This window comes from Hemitrygon akajei, chromosome 13, assembly GCF_048418815.1.
Source record: "Hemitrygon akajei chromosome 13, sHemAka1.3, whole genome shotgun sequence".
Lineage (NCBI taxonomy): Eukaryota > Metazoa > Chordata > Chondrichthyes > Myliobatiformes > Dasyatidae > Hemitrygon > Hemitrygon akajei.
This window is the reverse complement of record NC_133136.1, coordinates 34,458,313-34,485,844: the sequence shown is the minus strand read 5'-3', so window position 1 is coordinate 34,485,844 and position 27,532 is coordinate 34,458,313. Positions and strand designations below refer to the sequence as shown.

Sequence of the window (27,532 nt, the reverse complement as noted above, 5' to 3'; positions counted from 1 at the left end):
TGTTCCTGATGTTGGGGGAGTCCAGAACCAGAGGCCACAGTTTAAGAATAAGAGGTAGGCTATTTAGAATGGAGTTGAGGAAAAGCTTTTTCACCCAGAAAGTTGTGGATCTGTGGAATGTTCTGCCTCAGAAGGCAGTGGAGGCCAATTCTCTGGATGCTTTCAAGAAAGAGTTAGATAGAGCTCTTAAAGATAGCGGAGTCAAGGGATATGGGGAGAAGGCAGGAACAGGGTACTGATTGTAGATGATCAGCCATGATCACATTGAATAGCGGTGCTGGCTTGAAGGGCCGAATGGCCTACTCCTGTACCTATTGTCTATTGTTCTTGGAAAGGAACCAGGCAATGTAAATGCAGTCCTTCCCCCATTCTGGATGGTGGCTGAAAGAGAAAGAATTTTGGGTAGAAGGTTTAGTCAGCGGAAAAATCCTTGTTGGGATTAGCAATTTAGTTCCACTGATGTTAGGGTTCACAGCAGGCTGAGGAAGGTTCGTGACAGTTCTCAGCAAGAGCTTATAAGAATGAAAATTTTAACATTCCTGTGGAGCCTGGAAACCTCTCAAAGGAAAGAGAGATGAACACCCAGCTCCTCACGGTTGCTCCAGATGTGTGGTTCCTCTTCCACAAGTGGAATCTCTGGCATTTCCCAGCATTCCTGATTGTGAAGAGTAAATTGAAGGATCAAATCAAAAGCGATGTAGAGGACAGAATGAAACTTGTAAGTGAATGGAGCTGGAAGTTGTAGATCGCATTTACAGTGGAGGGGTTTGGAGTCTAGTGACTCTTCTACACCTCAGTCATTGGAGGAAAGCTACTGTATTTCTGTGCTGGTATATCTGAGGGGCATCATTTTCAGTATGAATGGCTTGCCTATTATTGCTGGTAGTAACAGCAGCAAAGGTTATGTGAGACAACAGGAGGATGGGGCTGAAAGGGATAATAAATCAGCTATTATTGAATGGCGGCGCAGACTTAAGCAGAATGGCCTAAATCTGCTCACCTGGTCTTGTGGCTTTGGTCAAAATGAAAGACATTGAGGAAGTTAATTATGTGGTGATGGAGAGTCAGATGTCAGTGAAGGGATGAGATCAGATTGTGATGTTGGATACCATTTTTGCAGGATTATTATCTTTGTGTGATGTGCATACATATTGTGTGTAGAGTATATGTGTCTGTCTGTGTTTCTGTATGAATCATTGTAGTAATTAAATAGTAACATTTATATTGGTGCAGTTTCCCCTCATGAATTATAAATGTCCTGGATAATGCAGGGTGAAATGTGGAGCTCTTGTCCCTCTCTCCCGCAAACTATCTTCCCTCAGAAGATGCTTTGTAGCAGCCCATGGTGACCTTCTGTCATCTGTCTGTGGCAAAGTGTTGGAAAATGTGTTTAATTGGGAGATCCTGTCAGCTTCTGTCTAGGTCCTGGTTTACCCCGTGTTTCTACCTTAATGATTTTATTCTGTCCTTTCATCCATTTTCATTACCTTCTGTGGGGAAACAGATGAGCTGACAGTTCTAAACATAGCGTTCTTTTGAGACACCAAACAAATGAGTGAACTTCAGGGTTTGAACATTGCAACTTAAACTCCCAATGAATCAACATAGCATTCTGCTATTAGGCCACAAGATGTCAGGCTTGGCATCGTTCATTGTGCAACTTTAGGGTACGGTTCAGTGAACAGATCAACAAACGACATTTGAAAGCTCCAGTAAGCTGTCTGTTATATATTGGAGTAACCTTGTACATTTATATTAATTTAGTTTCCCATTATTGTCAATCAATTCAATTTGTTTTAAATGATGTGTAACATTCATCCTTTGTCACACACGGTGCAGAACTACTTAATCTGGTATTGGACTAGAAGCAGTTTAGTTATTAATCTAGTATTGGATTATAACTGGTTTAATTATTAATCTTCTGGTTGCTGCAGTAGGTGGAGACAGAAACCAAACGGACTAATAGTAAGATGTAGCAACTGTTGTCAAATTACATTCAGTGGCCATTTTATTAGTACTTCGTGTACCAAGTAAAGAGGCCACTGTGTGTATATTTGGGGTCTTATGCTGTTGTAGCCCATCGACTTCAAGGTTTGGTGTGTTGTGCATTCAGAGAAGCTCTTCTGCACACCAGTGCTCTTATCACATGGTTATTTGTGTTACTCTTGCCTTCCTATCAGCTTGAACTAGTCTAGCCATTCTTCTCTAATCTCTCATTAATAAGGCATTTTTGCCCTCGGAACTGTTGCTGACTTGATGCCTTTAGTCTTTTTTCACCATCCTTTGCAAACCCTACAGACTGTTGAGTATGAAAAACCAGGGAGAACGGCATTTACTCAAACCACCCCATCTGGTACAAACAGTCAAAGTCACTTAGATCAAATCTCATCTCCATTCTGATGTTAGTCTAAATAACTGAACCTCCTGACCATGTCTGCATGCTTTTTTTTATGCCTTGAATTGCTACCACGTGATTGGCTGATGAGCTATTCACATTGACGAGCAGGTGTACCTAATAAAGTGGCCACTGAGTTTATTTGCTTGAACAAGATGGTGGACAAATGTCACTAGGCTGCATTTTTTTCAAGATATTCACATTAATCAGCAGAAGAACCAATGTACCTAATAAAGTAACCACTGAGTGCGTTGGCATGATATCGATTAGATATCGAATCAGGGGCACATTTAATCTGTTAGTATCCCAGCTCAAAAAGTGCAAAATAAACCAGGAAACCCGTGCTTCTTTTAAATCAGTATTTAAGTTTTATGTCGATTGGAAGGTGAGTGCAGACGTATACACTCAGTGGCCACTTTATTAGCTACACCTGTATATCTGCTTGTAAATGCAAATATCTGATCAGCTAATCAAGTGACAGCAGTTCATTGTATAAACGTGTGCAGATATGGTCAAGAGGTTCAGTTGTTTTTCTAACCAGTCATCAGAATGGGAAAGAAATGTGACCTAAGTGACTTTAACCGTGGAATGATTGTTGGTGGCTGGGATTTTGACAAACGATAGTATCTAGAGTTTACGGAGATCGGTGAGATAAACAATAAAAAGCATCCAATGTGCAGCAGTGCTTTGGGGCGGAAATGCCCTGCTGATGAAAGAGGTCAGAGGAGAATCACCAGCCTGTGCAGAAGAGCATCTCTGAACCCACCACATTGTCAAATGTTAAAATGGATGCCCATAAACATACACTTAGTGGCCACTTTATTAGGTACAGGGGATACCACAAAGTGGCCACAGTGTGTTAACCTGCTGTTATTTTTCTGTGGCCTAAAAACAGAGCAAATTAGCAGAATTTTCACCAGCTTAGATTTTTAATGGTATTTCAATAAACTACAATTTAACCGAGTTACAAGAATAAAAATTTAAAAATTTCTGTGGTGGTTCATGTATTCATTATGCTAATTTCTGGGTTTGTATACACTTTAATATTCATTAGTAGTAACTTCGTCTTCAAATCCTAGTACTTCAGTACCCTTAAGGTTACTTGTTGATTAAATGGATAAATAGTTGTTGGATATTTAAGTTTTCGAATGGAGATTTTATTTATTTTTTTTATTTTACATTTTCAGGACAAAATAACATTGAAAAGTTGAACATAACAATGGCCACAAAAATTAGGCTGACCTGCAATTTGACAGTTCAAGCTGCACAGAAATCTCCAACAACTGGCCATTGGAAAAAAGGTGGCAAAGAGATCAATAAAAAGGAAATTGAGTCCGACCAGAAAGCTGTTTCTATATCCCATGAGTAAGTAGACAAATGAAGCAAATGCCATTAAGCATTTTAACTAAACTAAAATCTTTCTTTCTATCCAGAGGGGAAGAACAATTGACGTTATTCTACCAGTTTAATAACAAGGTTTGTATTTTAAATGGTTAACACCTCAGCTGATAAATTAATAGTCGAACTGTTGCCTTTCTCCTGAAGAGATGTTTTATCTACTGGACAATAGTTTTGTATATTCCAGAGCAATGATTTCCACTCTCACTGTTGTCATTTATAGGGGATCACTGGCATCCAACAAATAGCAGTTGAAAGCTAAATTAAGTGTATTTCAGACTGAGAAATTCTTGTAGAGAGCAAAGCATGAAATTTAATTCAGTTTACTCATTGTACAAAAAAAAGTAAAAAATAGAAATGAATAGGATTGAAGGAGAAGCTGAAATATACCAAATGTAAAAATTACATATTTCAATTTTAAAAATACAGGCAGTTTTAAAGTATTTTTCAAAGGAGCCAAGATCAACAGCCAAAGAACTATATTTCTGGGGGTGATTAAGTTTTTTGAGCAATAATTTTGATGTTGCATTGGCCCAAATCTAATCATTTATTATATGTTTATTCTATTTGGAAATATTGCAATGTAAACCACTGGAAAAGTGATGGTGCTTCCATCTCTGCAGAGTGAAAACAGTAAATTTTGAAAATGTTATTGCCATTAACGCCAGAAGCTCTGGGGCATGAGGTGCCATGTTAAGTATTTCGGCAGCAATATCATTAGTTTTTACCTTCAGCTCCACATGAATACATCCACTGCAGTTTATTGATAAAATTAAATGACAGTTATATTAGTGTTAGAATGACTATTTTCAAAAATTGCAGAATGACACAACATTAAAAGACACATGAAAGAAATACAAGTTGAAATACTGCAATGAAGTTCCAAGTTGTTCCATAGCATTAATGGAACTGTTTATCACAAGCAATCCTTAAGGTAGTAAGACTTGATAATTAGTAATTATAGAAACATAGAAAACCTACAGCACAGTAGAGGCCCTTCGGCCCACAATGCTGTGCCGAACATGTACTTACTTTAGAAATTACCTCGGGTTACCCATAGCCCTCTATTTTTCTAAGCTCCATGTACCGATCCAGGAGTCTTTTAAAAGACCCAATCGTATCCGCCTCCACCACCGTCACCGGCAGCCCATTCCACGCACTCACCACTCTCTGCTTAAAATATTTACCCCTGACATCTACTCTGTACCTACTTCCAAGCACCTTAAAACTGTGCTCTCTCGTGTTAGCCATTTCAGCCCTGGGAAAAAACCTCTGACTACCCACACGATCAATGCCTCTAAACATATTATACATTCTATCAGGTCGCCTCTTATCGTCTGCTGCTCCAAGGAGAGAAGGCCGAGTTCACTCAACCTATTCTCATAAGGCATGCTCCCCAATCCAGGTAACATCCTTGTAAATCTCCTCTGTAACCTTTCTATAGTTTCCACATACTTCCGGTAGTGAGGTGACAAGAACTGAGCACAGTACTCCAAGTGGTGTCTGACCGGGGTCCTTTATATCTTTAACATTACCTCTCAACTCTTAAACTCAATCCCACGGATGACGAAGGCCAATGCACCGTATGCCTTCTTAACTACAGAGTCAACCTGTGCATCAGCTTTAAGTGTCCTATGGACTTGGAACCCAAGATCCCTCCGATCCTCCACACTGCCAAGAGTCTTGCCATTAATATTGCCAAAATATTCTGCCATCATATTTGACCTACCAGAACAAACCACTTCACACTTATCTAGGTTGAACTCCATCTGCCACTTCTCAGCCCAGTTTTGCATCCTATAGATGTCCCGCTGTAACCTCTGACAGCCCTCCACACTATCCACAACACCCCCAAACTTTTTGTCATCGGCTAATTTACCAACCCATCCCTCTGCTGCCTCATCCAGGTCATTTATAAAAATCATGAAGAGAAGGGGTTCCAGAGCAGATCCCTGAGGCACACCACTGGTGATGACCTCCATGCAGAATATGACCCGTCTACAACCACTCTTTGCCTTCTGTGGGCAAGCCAATTCTGGATCTACAAAGCGAGGTCCTCTTGGATCCTGTGCCTCCTTCATTTCTCAATAAGCCTTGCATGGGGTACCTTATCAGAGGCCTTGCTGAAATCCATATACACTACATCTGCTCTACCTTCATCAATGTGTTTAGTCACATCCTCAAAAAATTCAATCAAGCTTGTAAGGCAGGTCCTGCCTTTCACAAAGCCATGCTGACTATTCCTAATCATATTATGCCTCTCCAAATGTTCACATATCCTGCATCTCAGGATCTTTTCCATCAACTTACCAACCACTGAAGTAAGACTCACTGGTCTATAATTTCCTGGGCTATCTCTACTCCCTTTCTTGAAAAAGGGAACAACATCTGCAACCCTCCAATCCTCCGGAACCACTCCTGTCCCCACTGATGATGTAAAGATCATTGCCAGAGGCTCAGCAATCTCCTCCCTCACTTCCCACAGTAGCCTGGGTTTAATCTCATCTGGTCCTTGATGCTTTCCAAAAGCTCCAGGACATTCTCTTTCTTAATATCTATATGCTCAAGCTTTTCAATCCACTGTAAGTCATCCCTACAATTGCAAAGATCCTTTTCCATAGTGAATACTGAAGTATTTATTAAATACCTCTGCTATCTCCTCCAGTTCCATACACACTTTCCCACTGTCACACTTGATTGGTCCTATTCTCTCAGACTTATCCTCTTGCTCTTCTTTTTTATTAATTTCTTAATGCATTTCTACAAACCAACTACAAACAAAAAACCCAACAACAAAGTGAAGATTAATACAGTGCAAAATAAACATTTTAATTATATAATTCATAACAATAAGGAAACAGCACCCAGAATAAACTCATATAAAGCTAGTATCCTCCCCTCCCTCCCACTATGAAACTCCAGGCCAACCATTACAATATGTAAAAACAAATTAATCGGAGTGTCCATCCCCACAAAACTGTAAATATAAATAAAAAAAGAATAATAATGCCTACTACCAAAACCATAATGTAATTTCCATCATCCTCTTGCTCTTCACATACTTGTAGAATGCCTTGTGGTTTTCCTTAATTCTGCTCGCCAAGGCATTCTCATGACTTCTTCTGGCTCTCCTGATTTCATTCTTAAGCTCTTTCCTGCTAGCCTTACGATCTCCTTGATCTCTATCATTACCTAGTTGTTTGAACCTTTCGTAAGCTTTTCTTTTCTTCTTGACTAGATTTTCAACAGCCTTTGTACACCATGGTTTCTGTACCCTATCATCCTTTGCCTGTCTCACTGGAACGTACCTATGCAAATATCCCTTGCACATTTGCCACATTTCTGCAGTACATTTCCCTGAGAACATCTGTTCCCAATTTCTGCTTCCAAGTTCCTGCCTGATAGCTTCATATTTCCCCTTACTCCAATTAAACACTTTCCTAACTTACCTGTTCCTATCCCTCTCCAATGCTATGGTAAAGGAGATAGAATTGTGATCACTATCTCCAAAATGTTCTCCCACTGAGAGACCTGACACCTGACCAGGTTCATTTCCCAATGCCAGATCAAGTACAGCTTCTCCTCTTATCTACATATTGTTTCAGGAAATCTTCCTGAACCATACCTAACAAACTCTACCCCATCTAAACCCCTTGCTCTAGGGCATATATGTCAAACTCAAGGCCCGCGGGCCAAATCTGGCCCACGGTGGAATTATCTTTGGCCCGCGAGATAATATCTAATTACTATTAAAGCTGGCCCCAGTAATCGAAGCGTCTATGGCGTATGATATGGCTAATGCTTAGTTTATTCAGGTACCAGGTTTTCAGGGTTTTTAGTGTTTATTCGGCAGTCTTCTTCATAAGAAACGGAATTTGTAAAGTGAAACACTTCGTAGTTATAGCAGAGACTGAGACACATGAGAGCAGGCTGAAAAAACAGAGGCAACGAAAGCTGCGTTTGCACGCGTCCGACTGATCCGGCCCGCATGAAGCTGCATTTTGCTCAATCCGGCCCGTGACCTAAAATGAGTTTAACACCCCTGCTCTAGGGTGATGTCAATCAATATTGGGGAAGTTAAATTCTTCCACCATTACACCTTTCCAGAATCTGTCTCCCTATCTGCTCCTCGATGTCCCTGTTACTATCGGGTTGTCTATAAAAAATCACCCAATAGAGTTATTGACCCCTTCCCATTTCTAACTTCCACCCACAGAGACTCAGTAGACAATCCGTTCATGACTTCCTGCTTTCCTGCAGCCATGACACTATTTCTAATCAAGAATACCACACCCCCACCTCTTTTGCCTCCCTCCCTGTCCATTCTGAAACATCTAATGCCTGTCATTCTAAGTAGCCATTCCTGCTCCTGAGCCATCCAAGTGTCTGTAATGGCCACAACATCATAGCTCCAAGTGCTGATCCACGCTCTAAGCTCATCCGCTTTGTTCGTGATGCTTCTTGCATTAAATTAGACACATCTCAAACCTTCAGTCTAAGCACATCCCTTCTCGATCACTTGCCTGTCCTCCCTCTGGCACTGTCTACAAGCTTTCACTATTTGTGAGCTAACCGCCCCTTCCTCCATCTCTTCCGTTCAGTTCCCACCCCCAGCAATTCTAGTTTAAACTCTCCCCAATAGCCTTAGCAAGCTTCCCCGCCAGGATATTGGTCCCCCTAGGACTTAAGTACAACCCATACTTTTTATACAGATCACTCCTGCCCCAAAAGAGGTCCCAATGATCCAGAAATCTGATTCCCTGCCCCCTGCTCCAATCCCTCAGCCGCACATTTATCCTCTATCTCACTCTATTCCTATACTCACTGTTGCATAGCACAGGCAGTAATCCCGAGATTACTACCTTTGAGGTCTTGCTTCTCATCTTCCTTCCTAACTCCCTGTAGTCTGTTTTCCTACCTATGTCGTTGGTACCAATATGTACCACAACCTCTGGCTGTTCACCTTCCCACTACAGGATATCGTGGATGCGATCAGAAACATCTCGCACACTGACACCTGGGAGGCAAACTACCATCCGTGTTTCTTTCCTGCGTCCACAGAACTGCCTGACCCCCTAACTATAGACTCTCCTACTACTGCTGCCTTCTTTTTTTCCCCACCCTTCTGAGCCACAGGGCCAGATTCTGTGCCAGAGGTGCAGCCACTGTTGCTTCCCCCAGGTAGGTCATCGCCCCTAACAGTACTCAAACAGGAGTACTTATTGTTAAGGGGTACAGCCACAGGGGTACTCTCTAGTATCTGACTCTTGCCCTTTCCTCTCCTGACTGTTACCCACTTATCTGTCTTCCGAGGCCCCGGTGTTGGATAGAGTTAAGGAAAAACTTCTTCTCCCAGAGAGTTGTGGGGGTCTGGAATGCACTGCCTTGGAAGGTAGTGGAGGCCAATTCTCTGGATGCTTTCAAGAAGGAACTAGATAGGTATCTTATGGATAGGGGAATCAAGGGATATGGGGACAAGGCAGGAACCGGGTATTGATAGTAGATGATCAGCCATGATCTCAAAATGGCGGTGCAGGCTCGAAGGGCCGAAGGGCCTACTTCTGCACCTATTGTCTATTGTCTATTGACTATTTGCCTATAACTCCACTCTATCAACCCCTCTCTCCCTGACCAGACGAAGGTCATCGAGCTGCATCTCCAGTTCCCTAACACGGCCCCGAAGGAGCTGCAGCTCGACACACCTGGTGCAGATGTGGCCGTCCAGTTATATGCATTTGTAGGATGCCATTCTGTGTTGCACTAAACTTTTCTGCAAATTCTTATTGTGCTTTTCTCCAGTGAACTTCTTTTGTAATTTATTCACTCATTGGATGTAGATATCACTAGCAAGGGCAGCATTTAGCTCATTGGCCCAGTGAAAAGCTACCTAGAAGGGCTCATCCCAATTGCCTACATTTGGTCCTTTTCTTTCTGAACCTTTCCTAACCATGAGCCTGCCTAAGTGCATTTTAAATGTTGTACGTGATGATACCTGCTGCTACCATTTCCACTGGCAATTCATCCCATATGCTCTACATGCTCTGTATGAAGGAGTTGTCCCTCAGATAACTTTAAAACTGGTAAATGAGTTTGTTATTGTCACATGTACTGAAGTACAGTGGAAAACTTGTACTGCATACTGTTCCTGCGGATCAGTTCATTACAACAGTGCATTGAGGTAGTACATGGGAAGGCAATGAATCTTTCCCCAAAGGAGAAAATCTGCAGATACTGGAAATCAAAGTAACATACGCAAAATTCTGGAGGAACTCAGCAGGTCAGGCAGCATCTATGGAGAAGAGTAAAACAGTCGCCATTTTGGCCCGAGACCCTTAATCAGAACTGGATAAGAGAGATGAGAAGTCAGAGTAAGAAGGTGAGGGGAAAAGAGGAAGAAGTACAAGGTGGTAGGTGATAGGTGAAACCGGGAGGGGGGAGGGGTGAAGTGAAGAGCTGAGAAGCTGATAGATGAAAGAGATAAAGAGTTGGAGAAGGGGGAATCTGATAGGAGAGGACAGAAGACCATGGAAGAAAGGGAAGGGGCACCAGAGGGAGGTGATGGGCAGGTAAGGAGGTAAGGTGAGAGAGGGAAATGTGAATGGGGAATGGTGAAGGAGAAAGGGGGTTCAATTACCGGAAGTTTGAGAAATCGATGTTCATGCCATCAGTTTGGAGGCTATCCAAATAGAATACAAGTTGCTTCACCACCATCCTGAGCGTGGCTTCATCGTGGCATTAGAGTAGGCCATGGACTGACACGTCGGAATGGGAATGGAAGGTTGAATTGAAATGGCCACTGGGAAATCCCACTTCCTCTGGCAAAGAGAGCCCAAGTGCTCGGCGAAGCGGTCTCTCAGTATATATTGGGTCTCACTAATGTACAGGAGACCACACTGAGAGCACCGAATATAGTAGATGACCCCCAAAGGACTCACAGGTGAAGTGCCGTCTCACCTGGAAAGACTGGGGCCCTGGATGGTGGTGAGGGAGGGGTGTAGGGACAGGTGTGGCTCTTGTTCTGCTTGCAAAAATAAATACAAGGAGGGCGATGAATAGGGAGGGATGAATGGACAGAGGATACACGTAGGAAGCTATCCCTGTGGAAAGCGGAAAGTGGGAGGGGAGGTAAATATGTGCCTGGTGGTGGAATCCCACTGGAGGTGGCAGAAGTTGTGGAGACAGTGGGGTGGTAGTTGAGGACAAGAGGAACCCTATCCTTGGCGGGGTGGTGGGTGGATGGGGTGAGGGCAGATGTGCATTAAATGGAAGGGATGCAGGTGAGGGTGGCATTGATGCTGGTGGAAGGGAAGCCCCCTTTTTTGAAGAAGGAGGGCATCTCATTAGTTCTGGAATGAAAAGCATCATCCTGAGAGCAGATGTGGCGAGAACGGAGAAATTGAGAGAAGGAGGTGGCATTCTTACAAGTAGCAGCGTGGGAAGGGATATAGTCCAGGTAGCTGTGAGAATCAACGGGTTTGTAAAAGATATCAGTGGATAAACCGTCTCAAGAGATAGAGACAGTTTGATTAAGAAAGGGGCGGGAGGTTTTGGAAATGGATCAGGTAAATTTGAGGACAGGCTGGAAGTTAGAAGCAAAGTTGATGAGGTCGCCGGGTGCAAGAAGGAGCACCATTGCAGTTGTTGATGTAGCGAAAGAAAAGCTGGAGAGTGATGCCGGTGTAGACTTGGAACATAGACTGTTCCACATAACTGAAAAAAAGGCAGTCATAGCTGGGACCCATGTGAGTGCCAATGGCTACACCTTTGGTTTGAAGGAAGTGGGAGGAGCCAAAGTAGAAATTAGTGAGACTAAAGGTCCGTTCTGCTAGACAGAGGAGAATGGTGGTGAAGGGGAACTGGTTGAATCTGCTGTCCAGAAAGACGTGGAGGGCTTTGAGGCCTTCGTGATGGGGGATGGAGGTGTACAAGGACTGGAATCTTTCCCCTCGCACTTCAAACCTCTGCTCTCAAGTTTTGGATTCCCTTACCCTCTGGGAAAAATCTTTGGCTATTCATCTTATCTAAGCCCCTTGATGCTGGGTCTGTTATTGTTTGTCATCTACGTTAATGACTTGGATCAGCAGATTTGTGGATGATAGCAAGATTGGAGGCAACGAGGAAGGCTATGAGCAGGATTTGGACCAGCTGGAAAAATAGGCAGAAAAATGGCAGATGGAATTCAATGGAGACAAGTGTGAGGTGTTGCACTCGGGGAGGACAAACAAGCATAGGATATACACAGTGTACATAGGGCACTGAGGAGTATGGTAGAACAAAGGGATCTGAAATATCTGACCATAATTTCTTGAAAGTGGTGTCACAAGTAGAAACAGTCATTAAGAAAGATTTTGACACATTGTCCTTCATAAATCAAAGTATTGAGTGCAAAAGTTGGGATGTTATGGTAAAGTTGTATGTATAGGATATTGATGAAGCCTAATTTGAAGCACTGCATGCAGTTCTGGAAATCTACCAACAGGAAAGCATTATGTACAATGTCTGAAATACATCTTATGGAAATGTTTGTTTGATGATGAACTTCAATAAAAAAAATAAATTACAAAAAAAAAGTACAGAGAAAATTTACAGGGATGTTGTTTGGACTTGAGTACCCGAATTACAGGGGAAGGTTGATCAGATCAGATTAAGGCTTTATTCCCTGGAGAGTAGGAGAATGAGGGGACATTTATAGGGGTAATCAAAATTATGTGGGGTATAGATAGGGCTAAGGCAAGCAGGCTTTTTCCACTTAAGTCGGGTGAGACTAAGATGCAGAGGTCTTAGTTAAAGTTGATAGACAAAATATTTAAGGGGAACCTGACAGGAAGTTTCTTTACTCAGAGGGTAGTGTGAATGTGGAACGAGCTGTCAGTGGAAGTAGTGGATTTAAGTTTGATTGCAATATTTAAGAGAAGTTTCCATAAGTACATAGATGGAGTGGGTGTGGTCCAGGTTAAGTCCAATGGCTCAAGGCAGAATAACAGCTCGGCATTGACTAGATTAGCTGAAGGGCCTATTTCTGTGCTATACTGCTCTGTGACTGTCATTTAATAAACCTCTGCCTGCCTGTATTGCACTTCTACTGTAACTATAACACTTTATTTGGCCTTCTGTTCCCCTTGCATATTCCAATGAACTGATCTGTATATTTCTCACTGCAACTTGGCACCTGTGACAATAATAGACCAATTTACCAATTTAATTTATTAATTTACCCTTTAGTTTCCTATAGTCGAGGGAAAGAAAGTCCTAAACTATCTATCATCTCCTTGTAACTCAAGCCTCCTCTGCCAGTGAAATCCTAGTGAACCTTTTGTGCACACTCTTCAGTTTAATGATATCCTTCCTATAGCAGGGTGACTGACGAAGGCAAGCATTCCAAGCACCTTATTCATCAGCCTGACTACCTGTGACATCTTCAATGAACTATGTATGTGCACTCCCAAGTCTCCCCCATCTATTTCTCTCTGTAGCTGCCCCATGATTTGAGGGGTATTCAGGGTTATTTCGGAGGGCAGTTGGGAACCAACCAGATTTCACGATTTTCTGAAGGACTTGTCTGTCAAAGCCAGTACGGCAAGGGAGGAGGTGGGGGGGGGGGGATCTCTAAGCCAGGGTGAAATACAGAGGGATGAGACCTCCAGCATGTTGTTAGCAGATGTACAATCGATGGAGAAGAAAACTGAGGAGCTGAGGACAAAAATTGCTGTATCGGGGGGAAATGAGAGATTGTTGTGTTCTATGTTTGAGTGATACATGGCTTACTCCCAGCACAGCCAGATATGACGATCAGACCCATGGGCTTCTAGATTCACAGGATGGACTGAACTAATGATTTACAAACGTGTAGAAAAGGCAAAAGGTGGAGGCTTGTGTTTCATGATAGGTGGTGCTCTGATGTGGTGTTCTGTCGAACTCATATTCGCCAGATCTTGAACAGCTAACCCCAGTTTACATAACACCAGCCACCGACTGTAACCAAGCGTTTGAGATATTGCATGATGCCATCTCCAAACAAGGAACAGTCCATCCTGAAGCATTTCAAATCAGAGTCAAGGATTTCACCAGGCTTGTTTTAAGAAAACCCTTCCCAATTATAATCAGCTTACAACCTGTATCACCAGTGCACCCAACACACTAGACCACTGTTATACTAAGATCAGGAATGTCTAACATGCCCAGACTTCATCTTGGTAATTATGATCACTTGGTTGTCTTTGTCCTACCTGCGTACAGACAGAGGCTAAAGACCAAAGCTCCAGAGATTAGGACAACACAGAGGTGGTTGCAAGAGCAGATGAGCTGCTATGGGATTGCTTCAAGATGGTGAACTGGGCCGTGTTCAAGGACTCATCTGTGGATCTGAATGAATACTCCATGGTTGTCATGATATTAAAACAGTTGTAGACGAGTGTGTCCCCACAGAATCATTCAGAGTCTTCCCCAACCAGAAGCCCTGGATGAACCATGAGATCTGCAACCTGCTGAGGAGCAAATCAGAGGTGTTCAAGTCTGGTGACCAAGAGAGTTACAAGAAGTCCAGGTACAATCTCGAGAAGGCCATCTCATAGACGAAGTAGCAATTCAGGGCTAAATTGAATCAACGAAGGATGCTCGACAGTCGTGACAGGGCTTGAATGCTATCACCTGAGAAAGTAAATCAAGTGACATCAGGGCTTTGCTTCCAGATGTGCTCAATGCCTTTTGTATTCGCTTTATCGATCAAAACATGAAGCATGCGTCGTGAACTCCAACAGTCCCCGGTGATCATGTGGTTTCAGTCTCTGAGGGTGACTGACATCAGAGCAGCCTTCAGAAGGGTGAACCCACATAAAGCATCCAGACCAGATGGGGTGCATGGCCAGGCACTAAAGACCTGTGTTGATCAACTGGCTGGAGTATTCACTGAGATCCTTAACCTCTAGGTTTGGCAGTCTGAGGTACCCACCTGCTTCAAGCAGGCTTCAATTATACTGGTGCCCAAGTAATCAGCCTCAATGACTATCATCCAGTAGCACTTACATCCACAGTGATGAAGTGTTCTGAAAGGTTGGTGATGAAACATATCAACTCCTGTCTGAGAAATGACTTGGGTTTTCTCCAATATGCAACAGGTCTACAGCAGATGCCATCTTGTTAGCTTTTCACTCAACCCTGGAACATCTAGACAGCAAAGATGCATACATCAGAATGCTTTTTATCAACTATGGCTAAGCATTCAATACTATCATCCCCTCAAGACTAATCAATAAGCTTCAAGACTTTGACTTCAATACCTCCTTATGCAATTGGTTCCTCCATTTCTTCACTTGCAGACCCTGGTCAGTTCGGATTGGCATCAACATCTCCTTCACAATCTCTGTCAGCAAAGGTGCAACCCAAGACTGTGCTTAGCCCACTGCTCTACTCACTTTACACTTATGGCTGTGAGGCTAAGCACAGCTCTAATGCCACACACAAGTTTACTGATAACATCACTGTCGTAGGCTGAATCAAAAGTGGTGATGATTCAGCAGATGGGAGGGGGAATGAAAACCTGGCTGAGTAGTGCCACAGCAATAACCTCTCACTCAATGTCAGTAGTCTGCTCAAGGAGCAAACTATTGACTTCAGGAGGAGAACACCAGGGATTCATGAGCCAGTCCTCCTTGGAGGATCTGAGGTAAACAGGGTCAGCAACTTTAAATTCCATGGTGATACTACTTTGGAGAACCTGTCCTGGGCAAGTCAGTCCCTCTACTTCCTAAGGAGTTAGCGTAGATTCTAAAATTATATCTAATATGTAAAACTTTGACAAACCTCTTTAGATGTGTAATGGAGAGTATATTGACTGACTGTTTCATCGCCTGGTATAGAAACACCAATGCCCTTGAATGGAAAGTCCTACAAAAACTCATGAGTGCAGTCCAGTCCACCATGGTTAAAGCCCTCCCCACCACTGAGCACATCCACACAAAGCGTTGTCTCAGGAAAGCAGCATCCATCATCAGGGACTGCCGCTCTCCTCAATCAGAACATACTCTCTTCCCACTGGTACAGGAGCCTGAGGGCACACATCACCGGGTTCAGGTATAGGTATCAACCATCAGACTCTTGAACCAAAGCAGATAGCCTCCCTGAATTTCACTTGCCCATCATTGAAATGTTCCATGCGCTCACTTTCAAGAACTCTTCATTTCATGTTCTTGATATTTATTGCATATTTATTTAGTATTATTATGTCTTTCTTTTTGTATTTGCACCTTTTCTTTTGCACACCGGTTGAATGCCCGAGTTGGTGCAGTCTTTCATTGATTCTATTATGGTTATGAGATTTATTGAGTATGTCTGCAAGAAAATGATTCTCAGGGTTGTATATGGTGACATATATGTACTTTGATAATAAGTTTGAACTTTGAATTTGTGTTGGATGTAGAATCAGTGTATATTAGCAGATTTCCTTCCTGAAGGACATTTGTGAAGTAAATGTTTTTATAGTGACAAGTTAGTAATTTCATGGTCAGTAATTATGATAATTGCTTTTTAATTCCAGATTTATTTGATAAATTGAATTTAAACATATCCAGCTTAGGAGGTGTTATTTGAACAATCTCAATGAATTATGGGCCTTTGAATAATTGATTGGAAGTCAAACATTCATGCTCCTGCACCCATGAAATTGATCTCAATGTATCTGTAAAGGAAAACATAATTGCCACATGTGTTATTTATTTTATTCTATCTAAGAATAGAGGATCAGTATACATATGATGGTCATTATTCTTGATTCATCTGCCTTGAAGTGATCTGTCTTTCTCATTTCTGACATCTTTTTCAATTAACATCTCAGCATTCCTTGTAGTTCCTAAGATTTCTTTGCTTTATTAAGGAGTATATAATGTGAAATAGAATTTCCTGAGATCATTTCTAAATGTTGTTCAAGAGCCTTAAACTGCATTTCTGTTTAAAATTGGCAAGAACTGTTCTGGTTTGAGATAGCTAAGTGGTTTAAGAATGTGTAACATTCATAAAATCTTTTGCAATTTTCCACCTTCATTTTTTTCTAGATTTTAGGAAGGCACACACTCCAGACAAAAGACCAAAAGTTAGCATTGATGCAGAATATGAAAAGTTGTTTAAACTTCAGTCATAGAAAAATCAACTGTAAAGTATATTGGAACCTTTTACAAGCACAAAGCTGTTCAAATTTGGTGACTGAAAATAACTCGATGTGGAAACAGCTGAAGCTTCTTATATTTTGCAAAATCATTCTATTATTTTCAACTTAGCATTCATTATACAACTGGCCAAGACAAATAATTTCCTTTAAGTATCTTTTTCTACCTGATCCACAGGGTGGCGCTATTGCATGCACTTCACATGCAGTTATTTCTCTCACAGCTAACACTATCCAAAGTCAAAATTACTGTAATTTGCAAAACTACATGTATGCTCAAGTGCAATGAAAAAAAAACTTATTTGCAACAGTGTCACAGGCACTTAGTGTTACATAAGCAGCATTTACAAGAAAAACCTAAATTAATGAGTAGTGTTGAGGTTAATGCGATGCTATTATATCTCAGCGCGTCAGAGTCCAAGTCCAGAGCAGTCTGTAATGAGTTTTTAGATTCTCCCTGTGTTGGCATTGATTTCCTCTGGGTGCTCCAATTTCCTCCCACAGCCCAAAGATGCACCTGTTAGTGGGTTAATTGGTCATTGTAAATTGTCCTCTGATTAGGCCAGTGCTAAGTAGGTGGGTTTATGGACAGTGAAAGGGCCTGTTCCATGCTGTAAATCTAAATAAATAAATGCACATTAACAGTTTTTTTTGTAAGAGCTAACACAGACAAAGAAAAAGTCCATTTTAATGTGAAGTGTTGTGTTTAGGGTTTTATAATCACTTTGTAAAAGTGATGATACCAATCTTTGTTCTTAAGTTTTCCCAGAGGTCCTTGATACCATGCTTAGACCAATTTTCCCAACTCATATCCTTTGGCTAATTCATTGATAATAATCAATCAAAGTGAAATATTAATTGTTCTGCATTGCACAATTAGCTCTAAGTACCAATAAGTTATAACTCATTAACAGCAGGATCATAATATCACTAGGATTTGATAATATTATTTTAAATTCTTTAGCCCTGAAGACACCAATAAAACTAGCTGACATTAGCAACTTTGTTATACTTGAGGAGTGCTCGAAGTGTGAACAAAAAAGTTTCAATAGACTTTTTTGACCATGTAATGCCACGGTATTGTAAAATAAAATGATATCAGCCCTATTTTGCTTGATGTTGTTAATTTAAGATTAATTTGTATATATTTTTGACATATTACTTTGATTGCAGCTACTGGCTCGCACAACCCATCAAGCACCTCCTGCTCCACCTGTGGCAACACCTTTAAAGCCCATCTCCTTGGCCATGTGGGACAGCTTAAGAACTGAAAAAGGCTTCACTTTTGAAGTTAAAATTGTTCATAGATTTAGAATGTTCATATTTTAAACTATATAATCCGATTTAATGACAGAAAGCAGATAAGAATTAATATGCAGTTTGGAAATTATTTTTTATATGAAAATGTAATCAATTGATGCAAAAAAGGCAATATTTATCCAAAAGTGAATAATTGTCCACCATTTGTCCAGAATTATGATGTAGTGGCCAATACAGAGACCTGGCTGGCACCAGGGCAGGAATGGATTCTCAATATTCATGGAGTTCAGTGCTTTAAAAGGAATAGGGTGGGGGGGGGGGGGGGAAGGGAGGAGGGTTGGTATTACTGGTCAGGGATACTATTACAACTAAGAAAGGGTGGGTAATGTAGCAGGATCGTCTTTTGAGTCAGTATGGGTAGAAGTCAGGAACAGGAAGGGAGCAGTTACTCTATTGGGAGTATTCTGTAGGCCCCTGGTAGCAGCAGAGATACCGAGGAGCAGATTGGGAGGCAGATTTTGGAAAGGTGCAAAAATAACAGGGTTGTTATCATGGGTGACTTTAACTTCCCTGATATTGATTGGCACCTGATTAGTTCCAATGGTTTAGACGGGGCAGAGTTTGTTAAGTGCGTCCAGGATGGATTCCTGTCACAGCATGTTGACAGGCTGACTGGGGGAATGCCATACTAGATCTAGTCTTAAGTAACGAACCAGGTCAGGTCACAGATCTCAGTGGGTGAGCATCTGGGGGACAGTGACCACTGCTCCCCGGCCTTTAACATTATCATGGAAAAGGATAAAATCAGAGAGGACAGGAAAAGTTTTAATTGGGAAGTCAAATTATGAGGCTATAAGGCTAGAACTTGCGGGTGTGAATTGGGATGACATTTTTGCAGGGAAATGTACTATGGACATGTGGTCGATTTTTAGGGATCTCTTGCAGGATGTTAGGGATAAATTTGTCCCGGTGAGGGTAGGATGAAGGAACCATGGGTGACAAGTGAAGTGGAAAATCTAGTCAGATGGAAGAAGGCAGCACACATGAGGTTTAGGGAGCAAGGATCAGATAAGTCTATTGAGTAATATAGGGTAGCAAGAAAGGAGCTTAAGAAGGGGCTGAGGAGAGCAAGAAGGGTGCATGAGAAGGCCTTGGTGAGAAGGGTAAAGGAAAATCCCCAAGGCATTCTTCAATTATGTGAAGAACAAAAGGTTGACAGGAGTGAAGGTAGGACCGATTAGAGATAAAAGTGGGAAGATTTGCCTGAAGGCTGTGGAAGTGAACAAGGTCCTCAATGAATACTTCTCTTTGGTATTCGATGACACTCGATGACAGTGAGGACAATATGAGTGAGGTTGATGTTCTGGAGCATGTTGATATTAAGGGAGAGGAGGTGTTGGAGTTGTTAAAATACATTAGGACGGATAAGTCCCCGGGGCCTGACGGAATATTCCCCAGGCTGCTCCACGAGGCGAGGGAAGAGATTGCTGAGCCTCTGGTTAGGATCTTTATGCCCTCATTGTCCATGGGAATGGTACCGGAGGATTGGAGGGAGGTGAATGTTGTCCCCTTGTTCAAACAACGTAGTAGGGATATTCTGGGTAATTATAGACCAGTGAGCCTTACGTCTGTGGTGGGAAAGCTGTTGGAAAAGATTCTTAGAGACAGAATCTATGGGCATTTAGAGAATCATGGTCTGATCAGGGACAGTCAGCGTGGCTTTGTGAAGGGCAGATCGTGTCTAACAAGCCTAGTAAAGTTCTTTGAGAAGGTGACCAGGCGTATAGATGAGGGTAGTGTAGTGGATGTGATCTACATGGATTTTAGTAAGACATTTGACAAGGTTCCACACAGTAGGCCTATTCAGAAAGTCAGAAGGCATGAGATCCAGGGAAGTTTGGCCAGGTGGATTCAGAATTGCATTGCCTGCAGAAAGCAGAGGGTCATGGTGGAGGGAGTACTTTCAGATTGGAGGGTTGTGACTAGTGGTGTCCCACAAGGATCGGTTCTGGGACCTCTACTTTTCGTGATTTTTATTAACGACCTGGATGTGGGGGTAGAAGGGTGGGTTGGTAAGTTTGCAGACGACACAAAGGTTGGTGGTGTTGTAGATAGTGTAGAGGATTGTCGAAGATTGCAGAGAGACATTGATAGGATGCAGAAGTGGGCTGAGAAGTGGCAGATGGAGTTCAACCTGGAGAAGTGTGAGGTGGTACACTTCGGAAGGACAAACTCCAAGGCAGAGTACAAAGTAAATGGGAGGATACTTGGAAGTGTGGAGAAGCAGAGGGATCTGGGGGTACATGTCCACAGATCCCTGAAAGTTGCCTCACAGGTAGATAGGGTAGTTAAGAAAGCTTATGGGGTGTTAGCTTTCATAAGTTGAGGGATAGAGTTTAAGAGTCACAGGGTAATGATGCAGCTCTATAAAACTCTAGTTAGGCCACACTTGGAGTACTGTGTCCAGTTCTGGTTGCCTCACTATAGGAAGGATGTGGAAGCATTGGAAAGGGTACAGAGGAGATTTACCAGGATGCTGCCCGGTTTAGAGAGTATGGATTATGATCAGAGATTATGGGAGCTAGGGCTTTACTCTTTGGAGAGAAGGAGGATGAGAGGAGACATGATAGAGGTGTACAAGATATTAAGAGGAATAGACAGAGTGGACAGCCAGCGCCTCTTCCCCAGGGCACCACTGCTCAATACAAGAGGACATGGCTTTAAGGTAAGGGGAGGAAAGTTCAAGGGGGATATTAGAGGAAGGTTTTTCACTCAGAGAGTGGTTGGTGCCTGAGTCAGTGGTGGAGGCAGATACACTAGTGAAGTTTAAGAGACTACTAGACAGGTATATGGAGGAATTTAAGGTGGAGGGTTACTTGGGAGGCAGGGTTTGAGGGTCGGCACAGCATTGTGGGCTGAAGGGCCTGTATTGTGCTGTATTGTTCTATGGTCTATGTTCTATACAGCTAATCGTATCCAAACTGGATATCTGTTAATAAATTGTACACTTACCTTCAAGGCTTTTAAAATATATTATGGCATAGAATAGAAATAGATAATTTGTCTCAACAACTTATGCTCACATAAAACTTCTTTGCAATTTACTTATATTTCACACCACTAACATATCCTTGTAATCCTTCCTTGCTCATACATTATTTATTATGAATTAAGAGTAGGGGAAATGTCATGTGCTTAAGAATAATTAAATGAGTAGGGGCTTTAACATCAGTAATTGTCATGATTTGTGATTGCAGGTTTGATTTTTGGAATGAAAGTGATGCTGGGAACTATTCTTGTATCTTTGACACAAACCCCAACTTGGAAGGCAGGTTTGAAGTACAAAGTGAGTTTGTTCTCTGTGATAACAGAAAGCTTCCCAATATTTACCAATGCTTGCTGTCATATCTTAGGTTGGGTAACCAATCTTTTGATTTAATGGCTCTATCCATGTGTATTTTTTTGGTATGTGAATATTTTGATAAATTTCCATGCATTATAAGTTGAAAACCAGATAATGGGTTTTAAAATTCTCACTAAGTATTTAATACAATGTAGCGATGTGCTACACACAGCGCTGAAATAACGACACGCAGTCGGGAAGTCATTTCGAGACTAGTTTATTCAAACTTTGCGGCGCTGGCATTTAATCCCTAGTGCCCGCCCTCTCTGGGCGGAAATGACGTCAGAGGTGCATTACCAAAGTCTCTCCCCGCACGTTGGCTATTAGTGAGCTGGTTTGCCTGCGCAGAAAGTGGGTCGCCACATAAACCCCCCCCCCCCCCCCCCCCCCAGAACCGGCGATACCTCCCCCAATGTCCACAGTCTGGATCAGCCTCTGTTTGGGAGGTCTGCCTCTGCGCTGCGGTGCCTGAACCTTGACCGGCTGCGCCAAGTCCACATGGGCTGGTTTGAGTCGGTCCACCGTGAAAACCTCCTCTCTCCCCCCAATATCCAGAACATACGTGTATCCGTTGTTGTTGATCACCTTGAACGACCCCTCGTACGGCCGCTGTAGCAGTGCCCGGTGTCCACCCCTTTGTACAAACACAAACTTACAGTTCTGCAGGTCTTTGGGTACATGGGTCGGGGTCCGTCCATGCTGTGAAGTCTGTACGGGGGCCAGGTTGCCAAGCCTCTTGCGTAGTCTGTCCAGGACTGCTGCGGGTTCTTGCTCTTGCCCCCTTGGGGCTGGTATGAACTCTCCTGGGATGGCCAGGGGTGCGCCGTACACCAACTCGGCCGATGAGGTGTGCAGATCCTCTTTGGGCGCTGTGCAAATTCCAAGCAGGACCCAGGGAAGCTCAACCATCCAGTTAGGTCCTCTCAGGCGGGCCATGAGAGCCGACTTCAAGTGACAGTGGAAGCGCTTCGCTAGTCCGTTCGACTGTGGGTGGTAGGCAGTAGTGTGGTGTAGTTGCGTTCCCAACAGGCTGGAGGCGAACTGGACGCCTCTGTTGGAGATAATGTGGGCCGGTACCCCGAAGCATGCTACCCAGGTGGCAATCAGTGCTCGGGCGCAGGAATCAGCAGATGTGTCGGTGAGCGGGACCACCTCTGGCCACCTTGTGAACCGGTCTACCATAGTTAGGAGGTACCGTACTCCTCGGGACACTGGTAGGGGGCCCACGATATCCACATGAATGTCGTCGAACCCCCGGTGGGTGGGTTTGAACTGCTGCGGCGGGGCTTTAGTGTGCCGCTGCACCTTGGCTGTTTGGCACTGCGTGCACGTTCTGGCCCATTCACTGACCTGCTTGCGAAGTCCGTGCCACGCGAACTTGCTGGGGACCAGCCAGACGGTTGTCCTGATAGATGGGTGCGCCAAACCGTGTATGGAGTTGAAAACCCGCCGCCTCCAGGCTGCCAGGATGATGGGGCGAGCGAGGTTGGCCGGTAGCCATGTTGCACAGGAGGGTCCTATCACCTGGGCCTACGAGAAAGTCCTGCAGCTGCAAACCCAAGACTGCGGTCCTGTAGCTGGGCATCTCATCGTCTGCCTGCTGCGCCTCCGCCAGTGCTGCATAGTCCACCCCCAGGGACAGGGCCTGGACAGCTGGTCTGGAGAGTGCGTCCGCCACGATGTTGTCCTTTCCCGAGACATGCTGGATGTCCGTCGTGTACTCGGATATGTAGGACAGATGTCGCTGCTGGCGAGCCGACCAGGGATCGGACACCTTCGTGAACGCGAAGGTCAATGGTTTGTGGTCCGTAAACGTGGTGAACGGCCTGCATTCTAAGAAGTACCTGAAATGCCGGATTGCCAGATACAGTGCCAAAAGCTCCCAGTCAAAAGCACTGTACTTGAGTTCGGGTGGTCGTAGGTGCTTGCTGAAGAACGCCAGGGGTTGCCAGCACCCCTCGATGACCTGCTCCAGCACCCCACCGACTGATGTGTCGGATGCGTCCACCGTGAGTGCGGTCGGAACATCCATTCTGGGGTGCACCAGCATCGTGGAATCTGCCAAGGCTTCCTTGGCTTTAACGAAAGCGGCCGCGGCCTCTTCGTCCCAAGTAATGTCCTTGCCTTTACCTGACATCAGGGTGTACAAAGGGCGCATGATACGGGCTGTTGAGGGGAGGAAACGGTGGTAGAAGTTCACCATACCAATGACCTCCTGCAGGCCTTTGACTGCGTTGGGCTGGGCAAAGTGGCAGATCGCGTCTACCTTGGTGGGCAGAGGTGTTGCGCCGTCTTTGGTAATCCTGTGGCTCAGGAAGTCGATGGTATCGAGACTGAACTGGCATTTGGCCAGGTTGATCGTGAGGCCGAAATCACTCAGGTGGGAGTAGAGCTGGCGGAGGTGGGACAGATGCTCCTGAGGACTACAGCTGGCTATAAGGATGTTGTCCAAATAGATGAACGCAAAGTCCAGGTCGCGTCCCACCGCATCCATTAGCCGCTGGAATGTCTGTGCGGCATTCTTCAGGCCGAACGACATTCAGAGGAACTCAAACAGTCCGAACGGGGTGATAAGTGCCGTTTTGGGGATGTCTTCAGGGTGCACCGGGATTTGATGGTATCCCCGGACGAGGTCTACTTTGGAAAATATTCTTGCCCCGTGCAGGTTTGCTGCAAAGTCCTGTATGTGCGGCACAGGGTAGCAGTCTGGAGTTGTAGTCTCGTTCAGTCTGCGGTAGTCGCCGCATGGTCTCCAACCCCCAGCTGCTTTGGGCACCATGTGCAGGGGGGAGGCCCATGGGCTGTCGGACCTCGGTACGATCCCCAATTCCTCCATCCTCTTGAACTCCTCCTTTGCCAGGCGGAGCTTTTCCGGGGGGAGCCTTCATGCACGGGCGTGGAGGGGTGGTCCCTTGGTCAGGATGTGGTGCTGAACCCCGTGTCTGGGCATGGCTGCCATGAACTGCGGTGCCAGAATCGATGGAAAGTCCACCAGGATTCTGGTGAATTCGTTGTCCGACAGTGTGATGGAGTCCAGGTGTGGGGCCGGCAACTTGGCTTCACCCAGCAGGAATGTCTGGAAAGTCTTGGTATGTACCAGTCTTTTCCCTTGCAAGTCGACCAGCAGGCTGTGAGCTCGCAAGAAATCCGCCCCCAGGAGTGGTTGGGCCACGGCGGCCAGTGTGAAGTCCCACGTGAACCGGCTGGTGCCGAACTGCAGCTGCACTGTGCGGGTGCCATAGGTCCGTATTGTGCTGCCGTTTGCAGCCCTCAGGGTGGGTCCTGGCTTCCTGTTGCGGGTGTCGTACCCAGTTGGGGGCAAAACGCTAATTTCCGCTCCGGTGTCGACCAAAAAGCGGCGTCCCGACTGTTTGTCCCAGACGCACAAGAGGCTGTCCTGATGGCCAGCCGCCATAGTTATTAGCGGCAGCTGGCCCTGGCCCTGGCCCTTGCAGGGCGGGCGACAACGGCGGGCTTTTGTGCCCCACCGCTGGTGGTAGAAACACTACTGTTCACTGGCCTCCTCACTCCTGCCTCTGTGTTGTGTGTGCCCCCCTGCCAGGCGTGGTCTGGTCCGCTGTTGGGCGCGTGGCCTGGTAATCTGACCGACGGATGCCACGCTCTCCCTCTTGGCTTTCCACAGCACGTCTGCCCGGGCCACCACTTTCTGGGGGTCGCTGAAATCTGCGTTGGCCAGCAGCAGATCTACGTCCTCGGGCAGTTGCTCTAGGAACGCTTGCTCAAACATGAGGCAGGGCTTGTGTTCGTCAGCCAGGGCCAGCATCTCGTTCATCAATGCTGACGGCAGTCTGTCTCCCAAACCGTCCAGGTGAAGCAGGCGGGCACCCCGCTCGCGCCGTGAGAGGCCAAAGGTCTCAATGAGCAGTGCTTTGAATGCTTCATATTTGCCTTCTTCCGGGGGCGACTGTATGAAATCCGCAACCTGGGCGGCCGTCTCCTGGTCAAGGGCGCTCACCACGTGATAGTAACGCGTGGAATCAGAAGATATCTGCCAAATCTGGAACTGGGCTTCTGCTTGGCTAAACCACACGCGTGGTCGCAGCGTCCAGAATGATGGCAGCTTTAGCGAAACTGCGTGAACAGATGAAGAGTCGGTCATCTTTGGTCCAAATCCCGTTTGGACCGTCGGGGTCACCAATGTAGCGATGTGCTGCACACAGCGCTGAAATAACGACACGCAGTCGGTAAGTCGTTTCGAGACTAGTTTATTCAAACTTCACGGCGCTGGCATTTAATCCCTAGCGCCAGCCCTCTCCCGGCGGAAATGACGTCAGAGGTGCCTTACCAAAGTGCTGGCTATTTGTGAGCCGGTTCGCCTGCGCAGTAAGTGGGTCGCCACAACATCAGTGATATATTTTAAATAATGCAAGTCAGCGTGGAGAGTTGCAAAGTTTGTGGTAAAAAGTCAGCAACAATAAACTTAATGGGATGATTTTCCTGAGCGAGCTACTGATGTCCAATACTGCAGATGGGACACCTGAGAGCTATTAGGAATAATTAATAATGAAAAAAATGGAGTAATATTTACCATTCAATTTATTTGCTACACAAGTGGTATTTCAAGCATTGGTCATATTTGAAAACTACAGCATGAAGGAAGACTGCAGTTCAGTAACATGTAGAGCAGGAAAGTTAATTTCAAGTGGCCAGCCCATGACCATAGGAGAATGACTGTCAAGGTATATATCCTTTGGGATAAAGAACATGATAACTGGCCTGTTGGTTCAGGAATAAATGTGAAAGAATAATGGGGTTTGGGGAAAATAAAGTTTTCCAGGTGTTCTGCAAAATACTGACCTTATTCTATTAAATCTGAGCTCTAGTATTTAAAACCTGTCTAGTTAGGGAATTAGTTTGAAAAATTATTGACACGTTTGGTTTTAAAAATGGTTCAAGGTGTTATTGGGTAATTATCCGTCCAGCTATCCTATCAGACAATGTGTTGTGGCTCAATTGTATTTAAATCAGAATGTAGTGTATTCTTATGCCACTCCATTAATTTCAGTAGGGCAAAGGGAACTCTGCATAAATGGAGGTGCCTTTTTTATGCCAGAGTAGAGTTTGCTCTGGTGTTCTGGGCAAAATTCTTTCCCTCACTCAACATGAGTGAAAACAGCATATCTGCCCTTTAGCACATGATTGTTTATGGTTTGTTGAGCACAGATTATATGTGGAATTCCTACATTACCACAATGATTGTGTTTAATAAAACAAAAGTACTTATTGACTGCAGCAACACACAAAATGCTGGAGAAATGCAGTGGGTCAGGTGACATCACCAGTCCCTGGCAAAGTCTCAGCCCAGAATGCAGAGTATCCATTTGCTCCCAGAGATGCTGATGCATTTGCTGTTACGGTAAGCTCAATTACAGAAGTTTACACCTAATCAACTGATGGCAAAACATCTAAAGAGCAATTAATTCTGTTCAATTTTGGTCTAGGACCAAAATTAATCTTGTTTATCTGTTTATTCCCAGTTCCCCCTATCTGGACCGAAAGGCAAAATGTGGCATGTGCAAATCACGATCAAGTTAATTTAACTTGTGAAAGTGGTCAATATGCTCCACTCAGATGGATTTGGTGGAAGGACGACCAGGACGACAAACGGGTAGGGAAGATCGAAATTGATTATTAATAGATTATTAATTGATATTAATATACTAAAATGGCCAGATATGAGGGCGGGGAGCATTACTTCTAAAACTGCGAGGAAATCTCTTGGAGACCATCAACTGTTCGTCTTTGTTAATCTCATTTTTTAAATTACCCTCACAGTATCATCAAGGTTCTCACTCCTCCCACTCACTTGCACTCTAGGGACATATTTTAGTGGTCAGTTAACCTGGCAACCTACTATTGTCAGGAGGTGGGAGTAAATTGGAAACAACACAGTCTTGAG

General features: G+C 44.2%; 1 protein-coding gene across 1 annotated transcript in view; it reads left to right on the top strand.

Moving 5' to 3' along the window:
• LOC140737759 (basigin-like) overlaps positions 1–27,532 on the top strand; it is a 70,381-nt gene that overhangs the window by 31,114 nt on the left and 11,735 nt on the right. Inside the window, exons 3-5 of the mRNA XM_073064383.1 lie at positions 3,583–3,760; positions 21,467–21,555; positions 27,111–27,241. Of these exons, the coding sequence (XP_072920484.1) occupies positions 3,583–3,760; positions 21,467–21,555; positions 27,111–27,241 (398 nt within the window). The remainder of the gene's footprint in view (positions 1–3,582; positions 3,761–21,466; positions 21,556–27,110; positions 27,242–27,532) is intronic.